Source organism: Dermacentor silvarum, chromosome 1 (assembly GCF_013339745.2).
Source record: "Dermacentor silvarum isolate Dsil-2018 chromosome 1, BIME_Dsil_1.4, whole genome shotgun sequence".
Classification (NCBI taxonomy): Eukaryota; Metazoa; Arthropoda; class Arachnida; order Ixodida; family Ixodidae; genus Dermacentor; species Dermacentor silvarum.
This window is the reverse complement of record NC_051154.1, coordinates 397,895,620-397,915,150: the sequence shown is the minus strand read 5'-3', so window position 1 is coordinate 397,915,150 and position 19,531 is coordinate 397,895,620. Positions and strand designations below refer to the sequence as shown.

Sequence of the window (19,531 nt, the reverse complement as noted above, 5' to 3'; positions counted from 1 at the left end):
GCTAACATTGGTACAAACAGCGATGCATTGCCCCCTTTATGCTGCGAAGGTGTTGATGGGCAACATGAGGGCAAACTACTTTCAATGGTGCACCTAACAAGATGAAAATATTTAATCACTAGTGCCTGCTTACACATCATAGTGTACCTATTACTAAAAATGTATTGGTCCAATTGGGAAGCTAGCACACTCACTGTAATCTTTGGAAGTGTCCTGATGCAGTTCAGCATTATGAAACATTGTTCCAGCGCACAATTAAACTCGGACGAGAATAGAAAGACAACACGAACGCCGGACTTCAACTGAATTTTATTCACGGAAAATAGGGCTTTATGTACACAGGGAGGGAGGGGGGGGGGCGCTGCTAGTGCACCGGACCACCCAAAAACATTTCCTTGGTCCAGGCCACAATCATCACAGGTGTTGATAACCAATCCATTTTTTCACATTACTCTTGTACAATCTTGCACATCTCCCGCCCTACCTAGCTGATACGACACACACATTTGCCCTGAGATAACCAAGTTCTTTTTTTCCCAAGCACAACAGAAGGAGCACTGATGCAGTAATGTTTTTCATTAGAGATACAAAGAGCTTCAAAAATTTCCCGGTTTTTCTGAGTGCTAAATTTGCGCAACACACGTATTCGTTCGAAAAACGCCTTGCATGCTGGCTTGTGCGAGTAACGGCGAATGACCGCGCCGCTTAGTGAAGTAGCATTCCTGCGATGCTCTAGCAAGCATTCATTTAGACAGCGCTCGGTTTGGCCAATATAGCATTTCCCACAGGCGAGGGGAATACTATACACCACACCAACCTCACATTCAACGAGGGCTTTGGTGTGCTTTATTTTGCAGGCTGGCTTCTTCTTGGTTTCGTTCACTAGGCGAAACATTCGTCTCAGCTTTTCCGGTTCTGAAAACACAACACGTATCCCGCACCTGTCGCCAACCTTCTTGAGGCGGTGAGAAACCTGGTGCCAGTAGGGCACTACGACGGGGCGCTGTGGCGGGCGTGCGTCTTTTTCCAGCCTGCGCCTCCCACTAAATTTTAGCTATATAGGAAATCTGGCTCTCTACCACCAAGGCCACGATTTCTCTGTGGAACCCAGCCTTCTCCAGACGCCTTAGCTGGGCGTCAACGCTATCACGAACTTGATGTTCACAAGACTTGTCTAGAGCAGAGCGGATGCAGTTTTTTGCTATAGCTCTTTTTACGAGCTTAGAATGGGCTGGGACGAATGTGTCACCTAGTGAACGAAACCAAGAAGCCAGCCTGAAAAATAAAGCACACCAAAGCCCTCGTTGAATGTGAGGTTGGTGTGGTGTATAGTATTCCCCTCGCCTGTGGGAAATGCTATATTGGCCAAACCGGGCGCTGTCTGAATGAATGCTTGCTAGAGCATCGCAGGAATGCTACTTCACTAAGTGGCGCTGGTCATTTACCGACCACATTCGCCGTTGCTCGCACAAGCCAGCATACAAGGCATTTTTCGAACGAACAGGTTTGTTGCGCAAATTTAGCACTCTGAAAAACCGGGAAATGTTTGAAGCTCTTTGTATCTCTAATGAAAAACATTACTGCGTCAGTGCTCCTTCTGTTGTGCTCGAGAAAAAAGAACTTGATTATCTCAGGGCAAACGTATGTGTTGCATCAGCTAGGTAAGGCGAGAGATGTGCAAGAGTGATGTGAGGAGAAGGAACAACCTTTTATTGAAACCAGCAGTTTAGTTGGCTGGGCCTAGGCCTCCCACGTGGGGACGTCGAGGTCTTGCTTCTTCGCCGCCTCGCAGGCTTGCTGGGTAGCCCAGAGTTGGTCGTCGAGGTGGGAGCTGCGCAGAGCGGCGGCCCATCTCGACGAGAGGGCCACAGTATTAATTGCCGGATATTGGTCTTTACATTCCCATAGCATGTGGGGAAGTGATACTGCCCGAGTCTTACAGATCTTGCAAGTGTTACTAGGGTATGTGTCTGGGTAGGTCCTGTGGTAATGTGTTAGTGAGTGAAAAAAGAATTTTTTTTATTTGGTTATCGACGCCTCTGATGATTGTGGCCTGGACCAAGGAAATATTTTTGGGTGGTCCGGTGCACTTGCAGTGCCCCCCTCCCCCCCCCCCCCCTGTGTACATAAAGCACTATTTTCCGTGAATAAATTTCAGTTGACGTCCGGTGTTCGTGCTGTCTTTATCTTTTTGAACGTGTTTAATTGTGCGCTGGAGCGATGTTTCATAATGCTCATCCCAACCAACTAGCCCAGCCACCCACACCTACTGATGCAGTTCAAACAAAAGAGAATGCATAAATTGCCTCGCACATAAAGATCACTTTCCTGCTTAGCACTTTTCCAAGATGAGGAACTGGGAGAAGGCACTGGAGGTAGGCACAGGTATACAAAATATTTGAGGGAAGATTTTATGTGATTACCAAAGCTGAGCATTAGAGATAGAGTTGACCTTTCCAGTATTATACTATTCACGGTGGCAGACAGCAGGGTCTGTCTGAAAATTACCAATGATATAGTCCATTAACAAAAATTACTACTTCATATTTTTTTATTCTTTGGGCATGTGGCAATTATACTTCTAAAGCCAGTCTGTGCACATAGCGTACCTATCTGCTTGAGCATGCAGGCAGATTGGTTTCCTTGCTCTGTAGCATACTGTTCACGAAGGTGGGGCTGGATGTATTTTTGTATCAGCTAGATGAACACAAAACTGTTGCTTGTACTCTATACTAAATGTATGTTTGAATCCAGTGAGGCTAATAAGACGCACACAGCACAAGAGGGCAGAATGGGATCAATGCTCTGCTCACACCCGCCAAGGCAGCCATTTGGTGGCCCTGAAAAGGGCCGTTTAATAGTGATGGGGGTGTCTGGCTGCTGGATTGATCACAGTGGTAATTCAGGCTGGTTGATGTGTCATACTGGGATCCTATATAGCGCTAAAAAGACAAGGACAGACATAAGAATGACAACACATGGCACAGCGCCATGTGTTGTTGTTCTTATGTCTGTCCTTTTCTTTTTGAGCACTATTTATGATCTCAGCAGGACTGATGGTTAACTTAGGCGCAAAGCGTGAGTACTGCTTCTTCCTTGCCTCTTCCTTTCGTGGTTTGGGACCATACTTAGATGAAAGCGTCTCGTGATGCCTTCGCACAGATACTTGCTCAGCAGTTGAAAACGATGGCCACTTCTCCAGGCAGTCCATCACGTTGGTTAACAGGACGGATATGTACCCTGAAACAAATACACATGTTGACTACATGTACACAAATGTTGCTTAGTGTTATTACTACCGTTAAATGCCCAGCAGGTGCCCCCACCCTCTACCGTTTAAGGTCAAAGATAACACAGTCATGAAACAAGCAAGCAGCATAGCTTTTCTGTCACTGAAGAACTGCCTTTCACGTGCATTCTATCTTTAATCTGTGTCATCGCTCTCTAAAGCATCGAATAACTCTTTCGGAATCGGATTACAAAATGCACACGGACCGACGCACTTGGCCTGAAAAACCCTTGCGGTCTCCTGATGGTACAGCACCAACAACGTAGAACTGGTTGTGCCACGCACTGCCCTCTAACCCTTAGAGCATGTTAGAGACATCAAACCCCCTAGGAACAAGCGACAGTCTCTTCGAAAATGGCTGCCTATGCCTGGCTGTTGGGATGCCATTACCGGGTATTGGCAGAAGCGCAGTCAAATGTAAACAATTACACAGGCAGTTTCCAATTTACGACATTTACTTTAAGTTGGTCCTTCTCTTTTCAGCCCCAAGGCATCCCAAAGGCAGTCCCTGCAGCTCCTACCAGTTAGACGCACTAAGCATCACTTCTTTAGGCATTGAAATTTGCTGTGAAAACTGTGTGCACTGTAATGTTTGTGCAGTATTTGAACGCTAAACACTGAAGTACTAAAATAAGTATTACTTTGCTTTTTTGCACCTGTTGCTGTACAACAATTTTTTAAAACAAATTGCTCACCGTAGCCTGCATTCTGTTTCACTGGCACTACAGTCCATTCTTTTTCCCCTCGAGAGAATCTCTGTGAAATTCTCTCTGCACCACTGGGGTCGGTGAGTATGTCCCTGCCGCTGTTCTCGTTGTAATGGAGAGCGGCAATTTTTGTTCTGCAATAAATGGAATCACAAAAGAGTATTGTGCAGCTGTTCTTCTTTTATTACAAATACGCACATGAAATCTAAATTCATTCAAAGGAACAGACAACCGTTAAGAACATGAATTGAGATAGCCCCACTGATGGTGAGAACATGTTTTGTATTGACTGAAGCTAGCACTCTCTTCCTCATTAAACAAGGTTTAATATTCGTAGGCACAACAGCAGTGAAGGAGTCCCTTTTGATTCGATAACATGCTCCGATGAAATATTTATTTTGTTCCATCACAGTGACCAGTCAGGTCCCTAGGAGAGTTAAATGCGAAAGGAAAAGTTTTACTCGGTCGTCTGCTCAGATTTAAAACTTTGAAGAACAATAACTTCAGTGACCATGTGCCATTCCTTTGCATTGATCTCAATACTCTAATAAATGCTCTCCAGTGCTACAGAGGGTGGTCGAGAAAACTTTGCCGGGTTCCGTTAACCTTAAAAGCAGTGCTATATGTGATATGGTAGGCACAGTTTAGCATTGGAAAGTCATCATCAGCCTATACATCACGTTCAGTGCATGACTACGGCCTTTCCCAACAGTGGTGCAGTCAGAATTGACTTAGTTGAGTAGCATAATGTGTTTTAAAAGACTGCATCACAGCATGTTCCAAGCCGTACACTTGGAAAAAGCAAATCATTTGAAAGAAGCAGCATCAAGACATTGGGCAATTTTGTCATTACAAAAATGCACTGAAAATGGGTATGGTGTGTTACCTTGCCAGCATGCCTTCGTAGGTGAACTTGCTGCTCTTAGGGGCGAAGTGGATGAGCAGGCTATGAAAGGCCTCTAGGCCAAACGTCTGGGCCTTGTGTGATGCCCGGGGAAGGTCCCGCAGAAGGTGTGGTGCTGCCAAAATTGCTTTCAGGCGTTGGAATGACTCTGATCCTTCAAAAATAAAGTAGTTTGGTTGCATTAGTTCTTAACAAAGAACATAGTAACCGCTAGATGTGTGGCCAGTTGCAAAGAATATTTAGATGAAAATGCTGCTGAATACCAGATCAACGCAGGACGATACAGAAAACATTAATTAGATAAATTAATTGTGCCAATGCAGTAACAATAATGGAACATAAAGTAACAAGTAATGGAATATAAAGGCACTGTTGCCAGGTCTAAGAAGTCAAAAGTAGCCATGATACTTGTGTTTAAATTCTCAAGCAGTAGCCAGTACACTATGGATGCTTAAAAAAACAGCAAGAAGAAAAATGTATCCCAAAACCTTTTGTCGTAGTACTTCAGTTCTTACCTTCAACCAGCCAGTCACGTTCTGGCATCTCGCCGTGAAAACAGGATGGGTGGAGCGGGTCAGGGTGGTCATGCACATTCACGATGTGGCGGAGAATAGACAGCCATCTTGCCAGAGACAACTTTTCATTGCCATGACTGTTTACTGCACACCAATAAAGGTGCCGAATTACGGTCTTTCGCCACCCGATTACAGTCCCATGTTGTTTCAACCACCCGAGGGCGATCATCTTCTTCAAGCCTGTAAGATATAAGTATATCCAACTTCTATTAACAAAACAAACTAAAGGGACACGCATGTACCCCTTAAATCAACACAGCAGTAAGCACAATATTTTGTGCTTACTGCTGTGCAGTTGTTGCTCAAAATTTGCAGAAACATCCGATTGTGCGGTCTACGTCGTTTAAAATGCAACACTTGACACAGTTACTCGTCTGGTTATTACAAAAACAATAATGCAAAGATGCCTTCATTTATGGGATTGCAAGTGACTGCTGAGGCGGCACTAGCATAAACATATGTCGCTGCCTGCTGGCAGCTGCAGAAAATTTCAGTTCAGGAAATGTTGCCTCATATTTAAGAGAAGCAGGCAACACGTGGCAACCCCACCTAAATGACTGCTTTTGCAGCTGCCAACAGGCAGCAACATAAGTTCATGAAAGTGCTGTCTCAGCAGCAGTTTGCATTCGTATAAATAAAGGAAACCTTGCATTTTTTCCCTTAATAATCAGACAAGTAACTGTGCAAAGTGTTGCACTGGGTGAAGTAGATCACAAAATAAGATATTTCTGCGAAACTTGAGCAAGAACAGTGCAGCAGTAGGCACGAAATATTTTTTTTACCGATTTTATATGACATGTGCTCTTCCCTGTAAATAATTGCAGACATTAGGAAGTTATGCACCCATTCGTATTTGGGCCACTTCAAAGAGACACATGGATCTACCTTTTGCAATATGCCACAGGTCAAACAAGTGGCATATCATTGGGTGCTGGGTTCCAATGAAAGCCTTAATTTCACAATGCCGATCCGTCACCAGGGAATCGATGTGAAGTCCCAGCTCAATCAGATGATCGAGGGCTCTCTCCAGACCTTTCTCCATTTTGTTGCTTGAAGAAACTTCTGTTGACTGCAATATTGCAAAGGAGCTTTTCAGTTTTGCTGCTACAGCCAAATTTCACAAATGCACAAGATAAACGTGAGCCACTTCTTACAGTCCTTACTTTTAGCCAACGTAGAACTTGCACTAAAAATTACTTTCCTGTCATTCTCCATATATGCTAAAAAGGGCAACCTCATTACTGATGATTTTATTCCTTCTAACATTCAATAGCTGTTACATAAACATAAGAAGATAGATGGATACATGCTTTTGACCCATTTGTCATAGAGTTAAAGGATATTTTCAGTGTCTTAGACAAAGCAGTATTCAGGAGTTTATTTTTTTTCAATGATTTGCTGCAGTGCAATATGCATGCTTTTGACCTTCAGCAAAGGACTGAAGGACCCTAATAATGTTTCGGACAAAACGCGAGGCATAAAATAGCCTTTTCACGCTTGGACATAAAACATGTAATCACAAATAAGTAGCAGCCTGTCATGGGCAACACTATGGCTAATATTCATGCTACTAAATCTGCATAATCTTTACGGTCTAACTGGCAGTAGTTGGCAACTAATACCAAGGCAAATATTTTATATATTTTCATTTTTTTTACTCTCAGTACTTATAATAAAAACGGCAAAGTATTACTTTCATTCATGCTTCTTGTGGTGCTGCTTTGAATTTTAACAACATTAGCAAAAGCTATCTGAACAATTATTTCTGCTTACTTTCATTCAAAACGGCAATGATCAGTATACAATTTTAGGTGTCACAATATATGTTTCAACTGATCTCTTGATATGTTCAAGCATAAATGAAACAGAAGCATGTTTCTAGCGGTTAGGAGAGAATTAAGAACTTGATCTGCTATAAGAACAGGTAGAACAGGCATTGTCCATGTATGCATTCTTAGACGAAGGCACGACACGCATGTGCAGTTTACCTTGCATCATTATTTTGTTTTTACTTGTCTTAGCCTTTGTGCCAGCTCAGTGACATTGCTGTTTTTAATTTGCGTACTGTTTAAACTCTTCGAAAGCCGACACCAGTTTGGGCATGCCTCTTAGAGGTACATAAATAATTGTGCATTTCACTACACATGCATCAAGCTGCATAAAATGCTTGAACTATTCAGTCACTGCAATAGAACTACCATGGTTGGGTGTTTATGTCCGGCTGAGAAATAGAAAACCATCAATTTGAACCTCACTAGGTCCATAGATTTCTGGCACTCATCAGAGATGGTAACATGACAACGGAATTTCAAACAACCACGTGGTCACCAAGACACCTATTATGATGGTTGCATGTCATCTACTTAAAATGTCACGCTACAAAATAATCGGGGAAAAATGAAACAGGACCCACCTTGACAAGCTCAGTGTGCATTATTTTGTTCAGCTCAGTGTCCAACAACGTGTAAGTGCCAAAGTCTGCGGAGTGGCCAGGCGTGTCACATCGGCCATCACCTGCTAGTGAGTGTGGCTGGTGTCTGGCCTCTTCAATGACAGACTTCTGCTGGGACTGCCATGCCTTAAAAATGTAATAAAACAGGATGCTTGAATGTAATGAATTTTTGCTGCAAGCTCTGAATGCAGTGCATTAAACCCTTGTGCAAACATTTTCTGTGTAATTTTCTTATCTTGATACCTTTCATCGACAAATGATTACACAAGAACTGCATGTACTTATGTAGATCTTGGTTCACTGTTAAAAAGAATAAGCAATTTTGTGGCCCCAACAATGTTCCTGCAGTGGCAAACATTTGGCGTACCAGAGGCTGCAGCAGATGGCATGTGTTAGTCCTATGTTTCCTCACTACGCGCCTTTACTTTTTGCACTGCTTTATATCCCCAGAGCTCTCGAGCCTGCAGGCCATGCATTAGTGGTTTCCCCCTTAGAGTGGGCCCAGCTGTACTTAGACGTGAGCCTGAAGACATGCACATAGCTCATGACAGTTGTAGAGACTAGCAATTTGATACAAGTAGGCAGCATTGCCAATACAAACCTGCTCAACCGCTGGAAGTAGGTAGCACCTTTGGTACTGGAAGTACTGCGTCTTTGAAGTGACTGCACTCCCATAACTGACAATAGGCGAATCACTTTGGTTGGACTGCTCCCAGTGAATATAATGGCGCAGCACAACAATAAATTGCCAAGAGCCTTTCCTTTGGCCATCGGCTGACTCGACCACTTCGTTACATGGTTTTTGGCACACTTTATGGTAGCAGAAATCATTGTTCCTGTTCCCGCAATGTCTACTCTGCTTTTGGATGCTCCACAAACCCGGCAACGCTTCAACAGTTCCATCAAGCAGGATTCAAAAACAATGTATTTCTTTGTAGTCACCCCATCTTCAGCACACATTTCCTGTACAGGTGGCCTGCAGTGATCACAGAAAATGCACATTTACTAGCCGTTTTTCACCTTATGCAAGAACATTGAGGTCGAATCAGAATTTAACATGTTTGCTTGATTAACCATAGAATGCCAATCTTTTTGTTTTTTATAGGCTCTATAGTAATGCCCTTCACCTCATAAAGAACAAAAAGAATGGAAATTGCAACTCACTGCAGCAAATTGTTACAAAGTAAACCCATTTATGCACCTGAAAAGTGATGTGCCACAGTTAACTCGAAGTTTATCCGGGTGCAAATGGCCCATCATCTTTCATCAGTTATGTGTTTCGTTACTAATAACTCCTATATGGGCAGTGTCGTGTGACCAGGTGCATTTTCATGACTCGTAAGCTATGAAGTCTAAAGGAAACCAGAGAAACGCAGACCAAAAATGGAAAGATTTAAAAAACTGCAAGACGTTTCTGCTTCCGCACAGAAACCTTGTTCACATAAAGTGGCTTGAGAAGGTGAGCTTATGTCCGTTTCAGTATGTGACCAAGGCCCCTAGCATACGCAAATGGAAGATTACCATCATTTCTGTTTAGCGCTTTCGTAGTCTGGATACGAAACAATTACGGATACTGACGGGAACACCAGTTTCTTTCTTTTTCGATGATGCCTGCCATGGCCCAGTCAATCCCATGATTAGAAGATGCCACGTGTTCCGCAAATGCTTTGGAGACATTTTTCTGACATCATTTTTTCTGACATCATTTTTTCTGACATCATTCATGTGGTGTTTCAACTGTCTTTAAAAATTTTCGCTCTCCCCGATATAAATGCAGTTACAGTCTGCATGTGTCAGCACTGTGTGTCTTCGTGTGTTTGTCTCAGTCTCTCACAATGTTATTTTAACCCAGAACATTTTGTAAAATAGTGGCTCACGGACGGATACTGACGGGAACACCAGTTTCTTTCTTTTGCGATGATGCCTGCCATGGCCCAGTCAATCCCATGATTAGAAGATGCCACGTGTTCTGCAAGTGCTTTGGAGACGTTTTTTCTGACATCATTTTTTCTGACATCATTCATGTGGTGTTTCAACTGTCTTTAAAAATTTTCGCTCTCCCCGATATAAATGCAGTTACAGTCTGCATGTGTCAGCACTGTGTGTCTTCGTGTGTTGTCTCAGTCTCTCACAATGCTATTTTAACCCAGAACATTTTGTCAAATAGCGGCTCACGGATCTCAATGCATGAGAGCTAGAATTCTCTATGTGGATGTTTCTTACCAGGAAACAAATACACCTGAATGCCTCTGTAATGAAATGACTTCTATAATGAAGTATTCAGTATGTTCCGCCCCAATTCCTATCTTTTATAAGTTTTGTCGATGCCTCTATACTGAAGATCCCTGCAATAAATTTGACTATATAATGAAGGTGTCTGGGTGCTTTGTTCTTTACAACAAAGTGAAAGCGGCCCTACCACTGCCCTTGGCAATCGCTACTGACCTGTGGTGCATTTAGGGATTGTCAGTGGACACCTCAACAAAAACTGCACAGGAGAGTCTCGATATGGACTCCACGGTAGATATTTGTGGAAACCACCCACTACCCCCAATGTAAGAAGAAAGAGCCCCGTGACCCAAGCTGGTTAACCTTGACTCAGCAAATGTGGTTAGCAAACTGTTCACTGTTACAACTGATGCTGTTACTACGCAAGTCTTTACTGTTACAACTGATGCAGTAGTGCACACAAAGGTAGTGCACAGGTACCGTGCCAGCCTTTGCACCTTTATAATACTGAAATAGAGCCTCAAAAGCAATTATAAACTTACTCGGGGTCACTGTCATCATAGTTCAGCTCATCACAGACGTATGACGAGTCATTTGTGTAGTCACTGTAAAGAGTTCAAAGGAACATCAGCAAGAGAAGCTCTAGTAGATTATGCATATGCAAACGATCACGATACTTATCAATCCAGACAGTAATAAGAATTCAGAGACGTACATTATAAACAGTAGCGGACCTAAAATGGAGCCCTAAGGCACGCCTTGGGCAAATGTTCTTAAGCCAGAACAGCAGCCCCCACAGCTAAGAATTTGATGCCTATTCAGTAAATACGATTTCAAAAATTTTAATGGAGGGCTAGTGACACCATAAGTTTCAAGTTTGTCAAGGAGGATATTATGGTTAACCCAGTATCCTTACTTACTAATGGTAGCCTTACTAGAATCCAAAAATATAAAATAAGCACAATATACAGAATCAATAGCATTTTGAATGAAATCTGTTCAAGAAATTACTCATGTAAGGAAGAAGTGCGTCGTGTAGAGCTCCGCAGCCGAATCGCCAGCGCTACTGTAGTGGGGCTCGTGCTCGACGCTGTTCCTGGTGCACCTGGCGAAACCTACGCTATTGTGTCTTCCTGTCGGCGTCCTTCGTGCCGTCCACAGCCGTGCTAGACTTCCTTGTCATATTTGGTGGAGGTTTGCTGGGTCTCCTGTAATCCTGGAATTGCGCAGCCGGATCCTCCCTGCCATCATGACCTCCGCAAGCGCCACGAGCGTACCACCAGCTGCTCCCCAGTCCTCCGTATGCCCCGGCACACTCCGTCAGCGGGACCCTCCCATCTTTAGCGGTGCTGATGACCACGACGTTGATGACTGGCTATCATCATACGAACGTGTCAGTCTTAACAACAAATGGGATGACACCACGAAATTGACCACCGTCCCTTTTTACCTTACCGGAATTGCCAACTTGTGGTTTCGCAACCACGAAAGCGAAGTTCCAAGCTGGACTGTGTTCAAGACAAAGTTCAGCGAGGTCTTCGGCCGCCCTGCTGTACAAAAGCTTCGTGCCGAACAGCGTCTGCAGTCGCGCTCTCAGCAGCTTGGTGAGACCTTTACGAGCTACATCGAAGATGTCATCGCTCTCGGCAAACGCGTCGATGCATCCATGACTGAGGGCAATAAAATCAAGCATATCCTGAAGGGCATCGACGAGGATGCGTTTCAGATGCTGATTTCAAAGAGCCCCTCGACTGTTGGCCAAGTTATTGAACTCTGCCAAAGCTATGACGAGCTCCGCCGTCAACGCCTCCTCACCCGCCGTCCTGTTCCCCATCAGGAATCATTGTCCGGCTTGACCTCTCCTCTTCACGATTCCAACCTCCTCTCGCAGATCAAGGCTTTCGTCCGGGAAGAAGTTGCTCGCCAGCTCTCCCTTATCTCCAACCCGCCGGAGTCCAGTTCGTCCTTTAGTCCGACCCTACGACACGTCATAGAAGAACAAGTGTCCGAGGTCCTTTCTCTGAAGCGGGCGCCTCAACTCACCGCCCCCCTGACTTACGCCGACGCATGATCACGCCCACCGACGATCCGGGCTCCGCCTCCGATGCCTAGCCCTGTTTTTACTTCCCCGCCACGACCTCCAGTCCATCGAGCAATTAATCCCTGGCGCACAGCGGACAATCGGCCCATCTGCTATTCGTGTGGTATTCCCGGACACGTTGCACGCCTGTGCCACCGCCGTCCACTTCTTCCACGTGACGACCCACGCACAGCAGCGTACGATCATCCGTTGTCTTACGCTCCAGACCGCAATTTACCTCTCCCCGCCCTAGCCTTCGCCCAGTTTCTGACCGCCGTTCTTTTTCTCCTCGTTGTCGCTCGCTCTCCCCGATGCGTCGACGTCCCTCTACCGCTGACACGGAAACTAAGTGGCGCAGTTCCCGAGGCAAGAACTGCGTCATCGTCGCAACGCTCAAGCCCTCTTCTTTCGCTGCCCAACGTTATTGATGTCGCTGTTGAAGGTGTCTCTGTGCTTGCCCTCATTGACACAGGTGCCGCCATAATCTGTGATTGCCGAAAAACTATGTCACTTAATACGAAAAGTTACGACGCCTTTCTTCGGTCCATTACTCCGCACGGCCACAGCACAGCACGTCCAGCCGGTGGCTGCGTGCACCGCCAGACTTGAAATTCAAGGAGTGCTCTACATCGTCGAGTTCGTCGTTCTTCCCCACTGTTCCCACGATATTATTTTAGGTTGGGATTTTCTCTCTCGTCACCAAGCTGTTATTGATTGCTCCCGTGCAGAAGTCGCCTTCTCTTCGCTTGGCAATGCCATATCTGACGACGTTTCGCTTCCCTGCACCAAGTTATCCCTCACTGACGACATCCAGATACCTCCGCACGCATCCGTTCTGGCACCTGTATCCTGTTCCATTGCCTCCGACTATACCGTACTCTTCACACCTTCCACTGCTTTCGTTCGTCGCCACATCTCACCACTCCCAACCGCGCTGCTTGGCCTTCAAGCAGGTGCGACTCACCTTCCTGTCTACAACCACTTCCCATTCCCGATTACGTTGCTTCGCAGTGAATCTCTCGGCACTGTGGAGCCTTACGACACTATTACCGCGTTGGAACTTCCTAATGGATCGTCCGAGGTCAACACCCTCTCCGGTTGTCCCGTACCTGCCACATCGCCTGAAGACGTTTCAGTCACGTCATCGACAACGCCTTAAACCCCAAGCAGCGCCATGACCTCCTCCGTCTCCTCGACTTCTCTGGGTCGAACGACGACTGTATGCCACCGGATTGACACCGGTGCTCACTCACCGCTACGGCAGCGACCATACCGCGTATCTTCGACAGAACGACGCGTCATTGATGAGCAAGTAGGTGAAATGCTCAAGCGTGGCGTCATTCAACCATCCGACAGTCCATGGGCATCGCCAGTTGTTTTAGTTAAAAAGAAGGATGGCTCGATCTGCTTTTGCGTGGACTACCGTCGCCTAAACAAAATAACCCGAAAGGATGTTTATCCATTGCCACGGATTGGTGACGCCTTAGACTGCTTACAAGGTGCAGAGTTCTTTTCCTCCCTCGATCTACGCTCTGGTTATTGGCAGGTGCCTATGGCTGCAGACGATAAGCCTAAAACAGCTTTCATCACACCAGATGGCTTATACGAATTTCGTGTGATGCCATTCGGTCTTTGCAACGCGCCCGCGACTTTGAGCGGATGATGGATACCATTCTTCGAGGCCTCAAATGGAACACATGCTTGTGTTATTTGGACGATGTAGTAGTGTTTGCACCAGATTTTCCTACTCACCTTGATCGTTTGGAGCAGGTTTTACGCTTTCTTAGTGACGCTGGCCTCCAACTCACCTGAAAAAATGTCACTTTGGGGCACGGAAGTTGACAATTCTCGGGACATGTCGTGTCGAAGGACGGCGTTCTCCCCGATGCCGCAAAGCTCCGTGCTGTTAAAGAATTCCCAAGGCCAACGTCTCTAAAGACTTGCGTAGTTTCATTGGCCTCTGCTCGTACTTCCGCCGCTTCATTCGAAATTTCGCTTCGATTATGGCACCGCTGACAGAGCTACTTAAGGGAGATACCAATCTTTCCGCGTGGTCCCCGGCTTGCGACGAGGCCTTCGCGACGCTACGGTCGCCTGCTTACAACACCACCGATACTGCGCCATTTTGATCCAACTGCTCCCACGGAAATCCATACGGATGCTAGCGGCGTTGGTCTTGGCGCTGTGCTGGCCCAGCGAAAGCCCGGCTACCAAGAATATGTTGTTGCTTACGCGAGCCGCACTCTTACGAAGCCGAAGAAAATTATTCAGTCACGGAGAAGAATGTCTAGCGATCATCTGGGCCCATTACAAAATTTCGTCCATACCTGTACGGCCGGTCCTCGATGTTGTCACCGATCACCACGCACTTTGCTAGCTGTCATCCCTCAAGGATCCCTGCGGCCGCCTAGCCCGGTGGGCGCTGAGGCTCCAACAGTACGACATCCAGGTTGTCTACCGCTCAGGCAAGAAGCACGCCGATGCCGATGCTCTTTCGCGCTGCCTGTCCACACCGACATTGTCAGTGTCGTCCCTACGACGACCCACTTCCCCCATTCGCTTCTGTAGACATGGCTTTGGAGCAGCGCAAGGACTCCTGGATTTCATCTTTGATAGATTACATCTCTGATGCACCTGAACACCCACCATCCCGAGCACTACGGCAAGCTTCGCACTTCGCCATCCGCGGACGCCATCGTCTATCGCCGTAACTACAGTTCCGACGGCCGCAAATGGCTGCTTTGTAATACCCCGGCAGCTCCGCACCGATGTATGCGCCGCTTTCCACGCCGACCCTCAGTGTGCACACGCTGGTCTCTTCAAGACCTACACCAGACTACGTCATAGGTTTATTGGCGCGGTATGTACACATTTTGTGCAAAAGTACATCTCGCTCTTGCACAGAATGTCAACGCCGCAAGCCTGATCCTTGCCGCTCTTCTGGACCAATGCAACCTTGCCGTGCCCGTCACGACTTTTGACCGGGTTGGAATAGACCTATACGGGCCTCTTCCATACACAGCTGCTGGCAATCGCTGGGTCATTGTAGCTATAGACCACCTCACGAGGTATGCCGAAACAGCCGCTCTACCAGCCGCGACGGGTCGTGACGTTTGCCTTCTTCCTGCTTCAACGCTTCATTCTACGTCACGGCGCTCCCCGCGAACTACTGAGCGACCGCGGCTTTCTCGCCGATGTCCTTCAAGAACTTCTCACTGAGTGCCGCATTATTCATCGCTGTACCACCGCATATCACCCGCAAACAAATGGATTGACAGAACGCTTTAACCGAACTCTTGGCGACATGCTTTCGATGTATGTCGCCTCCAACCAACCAACTGGGACATTATCCTTCCCTATGTCACGTACGCCTACAATACGGCACCCAGGCAACGACGGCTTTTCTCCCTTTCTTTCTTCTGTATGGCCGAGAACCGTCATTTCCCATTAACACTATTCTTCCTTACCGTCCCGACTTATCAGAGGGTACACCGTTTCAGAAGCCGCCTGGTATGCAGAAGAATATCGGCAACTAGCTCGCTCCCTTACAATGCAAACAAGCGCTACAGAAATTTCGTCATGACGACGGGAGCCCCCCACCCAGTTTTCGCCTGACGCTCTCGTTTGGTTGTGGTGCCTCCTACTTCGACATCAGGTGTCTCCTCCAAGTTTGTATCCCGGTACCATGGACCCTACCGGGTTCTGCAGCAACTTCTCCGGTGAACTACGTCATCGAACCTCTACGCCCCCTATGGACCTGCGTCGCGAGGCCGCGAAACTGTCCACGTCGATCGGCTCAAGCCGTATCACGAGCCCTTCGTCCGCACGACGCCTTAGGCCTCCTGTGCGGCTCCGTCTTCAGCGAAGGGGAAGATGTAAGGAAGAAGAAGTGCGTCGTGTAGAGCTCCGGAGCGAATCGCGCGCTACTGTAGTGGGGCTCGTGCTCGACGCTGTTCCTGGTGCACCTGGCGAAACCTACGCTATTGTGTCTTCCTGTCGGCGTCCTTCGTGCCGTCCACAGCTGTGCTAAACTTCCTTGCAACTCAATTAAATTCTGGGTTTCACGTGCCTAAACCATGATCTAATTATGAGGTTCGCCATAGTGGTGTGGGGGGGGGGGGTACTCCGAAAGAATTTGGTCTAGCTGGGGTCCCTCTTATCAATCCAGTGCCAGTGTTCTTGAGGTTATGGATAACAGAGCCACCTCGTGTGGTGTGCCAGGAAAAGATAAATGAGAAACCAGCACGTTTCAATTTACAATGCGAGGCATAGGCTGGTCAATTAACTGATTTTAATTACCGTAACGTTGCACACCCATCCTGTTTAGAAAGGAATTCAAGCACTCCCATTGTTTCATAGTGTCATTCATATTATTCAAATTCTTAACGCTTTTAGGATTTTTTAGCAGATAGTTGAAACGTGCAATAATTTTTGTAGCGTAAGATTGAGGTCAATAATGCACAGGAAGTAACATTAGGCTGATGTAATTGTAGGGATAGTGCAGCTCTTAGCAACAGCAGGCCATGTGCATTTAGTACCATATATCACAATTTTTCAAGCTGCAGAACAAATATTGGACAATGTTCACTTACAACACTGTTTCCTGACATGCCATGTCTCATTATGCTGGAAGTTATCAAGTTTACGTTCATGTTCTTGGCAGTTACATCTGCTTATCGAGCCGAAGTTATGTATCAAGGAGGTACATTTTGCAAGGCTAGGTGTTCATGTAGTGTGAATTAAAAACAAGAATAAATAAACAAGGTATCCTTAGGCTTACATGATATCCGAGTCAGAGTCATCACAGCTGACAGCTCATCACGAGGTAGTCAGTCCTAAAAATTTGGTAAAGTGCATACAGTGCCAATTGTTATGCACAATCACTTGCACGTGTCATACAAAATGATCAGATTGCATACCTGTAGAGATTGAGACCTGTGCATCAACATCATGTCTCGGAGAGCAGAACGGCCTCAACTCTGATGGTACACCTCTTCACTGTATGCCAGCCTGTCTTCAGTTTGAACAAAGCTGTCACAACAAGATAATGGGCTTGCCTGGAACCCCTGCACAGATAAAACAAGTTTTTAAGACACATTCATTGACTGTCAATTTTTTATAAGGAAGAACAAATAGCAGTCATGCTCTCACCAACAGATGGATTCTTGATGCATGTCTGTACAGCCTTTGACTTCTGTACGTGCGGAACTGTTTGAACATAAACATCACGCATCTGTGGCTCAGCTTCCCGCACATCACTGTGCTGTGTGGTGGTGGCAGCTTGGCAACTCAAGTCATGCTGATTGTTACTCTCCACATGGTCCTCCGGCTCTGCCACGCCAAGTGCTTCTTGGAGATAATGCTGGCATACAAAAAAAAGTAGGCAGTGTAGAAGAAATTCGATCAGAAGCTAAACATAACGCCTCTATCTCTTTTAGTTGAAATGTAACAGAATGTATTTATGGAAGTACTTTTACTAATTTCGACCATCCACATATCTTATAAAGTGCCTAGAGCTATTTGCTGCAGGTGCACAAGCCGACTACCTATGGGGCTTCCTCTACAGACTGGCATTGTATCTGAAGTTTGATAACATCACTCAGCTATAGATATCCTTGCTCCATAGCACACTATACTCAAGCACTGTATTCAAGTAATCATGTGCACATGGCACATTTCAATATTTGCGCAAAAAGCAAATGGGCACATTACCAGTTCCTTGCTTTTATGAGTTGAGAACATGGAACAACCCAGTATCACAAAAAAAGGAACATGGAAGTGATGCTGAAATATACTGTGAGCTAGACAATGTGTTTGTTTATATTTTTTTCTTAATTTTTTACAGAGATGATCCTACTGATGCTGCAGCACTTGGTTAATCATTTTCACATACTTGTACGCAGCTCAAATTAGTTGTTTGTTCAATTGAAGCTGCGAGTACAAGTCGCCTCGACAGGGTTACAAAATAATGCAACCAAACCACAACGGCAGTGAATCTCGTGGTATTGTATGGTATTGCCGACCACTCGCGATGGTGTATATACCTCTATCAAACGGAAATACTGCTCCGATCACGAAGTAGCTAATGATTTGGATCGAGTGCTTCTACATGTGCGCACTTTCGATCTCGATTTCGCTCGATCCGGATCCACTCAATCACAATCCGCCGCGATCGTGCGCTGTCTGTACCTTTGAGCTCCGTAAGCTAAACCGACCGGATCCAGATAGTTGCACTGTGTAGCAGCCATAATTTTCGATTTCACTCAAAAAATTCCCCTCGGATCAAGTTTGACGGTAAACGAACGAGCGTGAGTGACATCAATGTGAGTAATTACAACATCACATACTCGCGCGCTCATAAGATGGGCACTTTCTGCTGCAGTGTACTACCATCTAATAATTACATGACCACTTAAAAAGTTCCTTCACGTACCTCGCTCTTCTTTTGACGGCTTTGCATCGTGGCGCTGGCGGCTGGCTCAGCTTTGTCTGGTCGAACACTGTCGGCACGGCATCTGCCTTCAAGTGCCTACGAAAGTATGGTTTTGCTAATCCGAAGGCTTTCATCAGATGAACACTATCCTTGTAGGCATCAGGTGCCAAATGATCGGAACACACGGCCGCTTGTTGCTCGGGGACCAGTTGTCACGCCGGATAGCACTAATCCACCGCTCGCGAAGCACATTGTCGCGAGGAAAGTAGTGATAGCAAACTCTTTTTAGATGTTGCGCGTTGTTCGAGTGGTTCGTGCAGCCAACACGCAGCACCACTTGCCCGTCCACAGGGGACACAAATTTTCGCGACAGCACTTCTCACGCGAAGCACTAGCTCACGATCGTCGACTCCTCCATGCTCTCGTCGCTGTTTGCATGATCCCGGCATGCTCTGCGCTGCGTGAACTATTCCTGACGTCATGCACAATGTGGCTTGTAACTGAGGAGGAGGTAAGGTAGGGTGCTCGAGGCAATAAATTAAATTCATTTGTAAAAAATCTGTGCAACTCTCAAGCCTGTTTTTTTTTAGGAAATGACGGAGGTATTCAGAGGAAACAGACCCAGCGAATTTCATCGACATCCGTTGACATCGAAAAATCGCCGGAGTTGCCCTTAAAGCTTCAATACAACAACTGCTCTCATTTTGTTCGAAGAGGGCAAGCTGCATTCTACTGGGTAGCACGACAGGCTCACTAGAACAATTCAGCACCCATAATGAGGATCGCCAATCGGCAATAGGGCGCAACGCAGCACTGGCACATTTTCTTGGCGCCCTTGTCCAGCGAGCACTGCCGGGGCCGA

At 46.2% G+C, this 19,531-nt stretch overlaps 1 protein-coding gene across 1 annotated transcript; it reads right to left on the bottom strand.

The window, feature by feature from the left end:
* Positions 1-2,713: 2,713 nt before the first annotated feature.
* LOC125942505 (uncharacterized) lies at positions 2,714-5,609 on the bottom strand. Its single transcript, XM_049660688.1, has 4 exons — positions 5,416-5,609; positions 4,883-5,054; positions 3,985-4,130; positions 2,714-3,240 (listed from the first exon to the last, which is right to left on the bottom strand). The coding sequence occupies exons 1-4, from the start codon at positions 5,441-5,443 to the stop codon at positions 2,933-2,935; spliced, it is 654 nt and encodes a 217-aa protein (XP_049516645.1). The 5' UTR covers positions 5,444-5,609; the 3' UTR covers positions 2,714-2,932.
* Between the last annotated feature and the right edge of the window lie 13,922 nt (positions 5,610-19,531).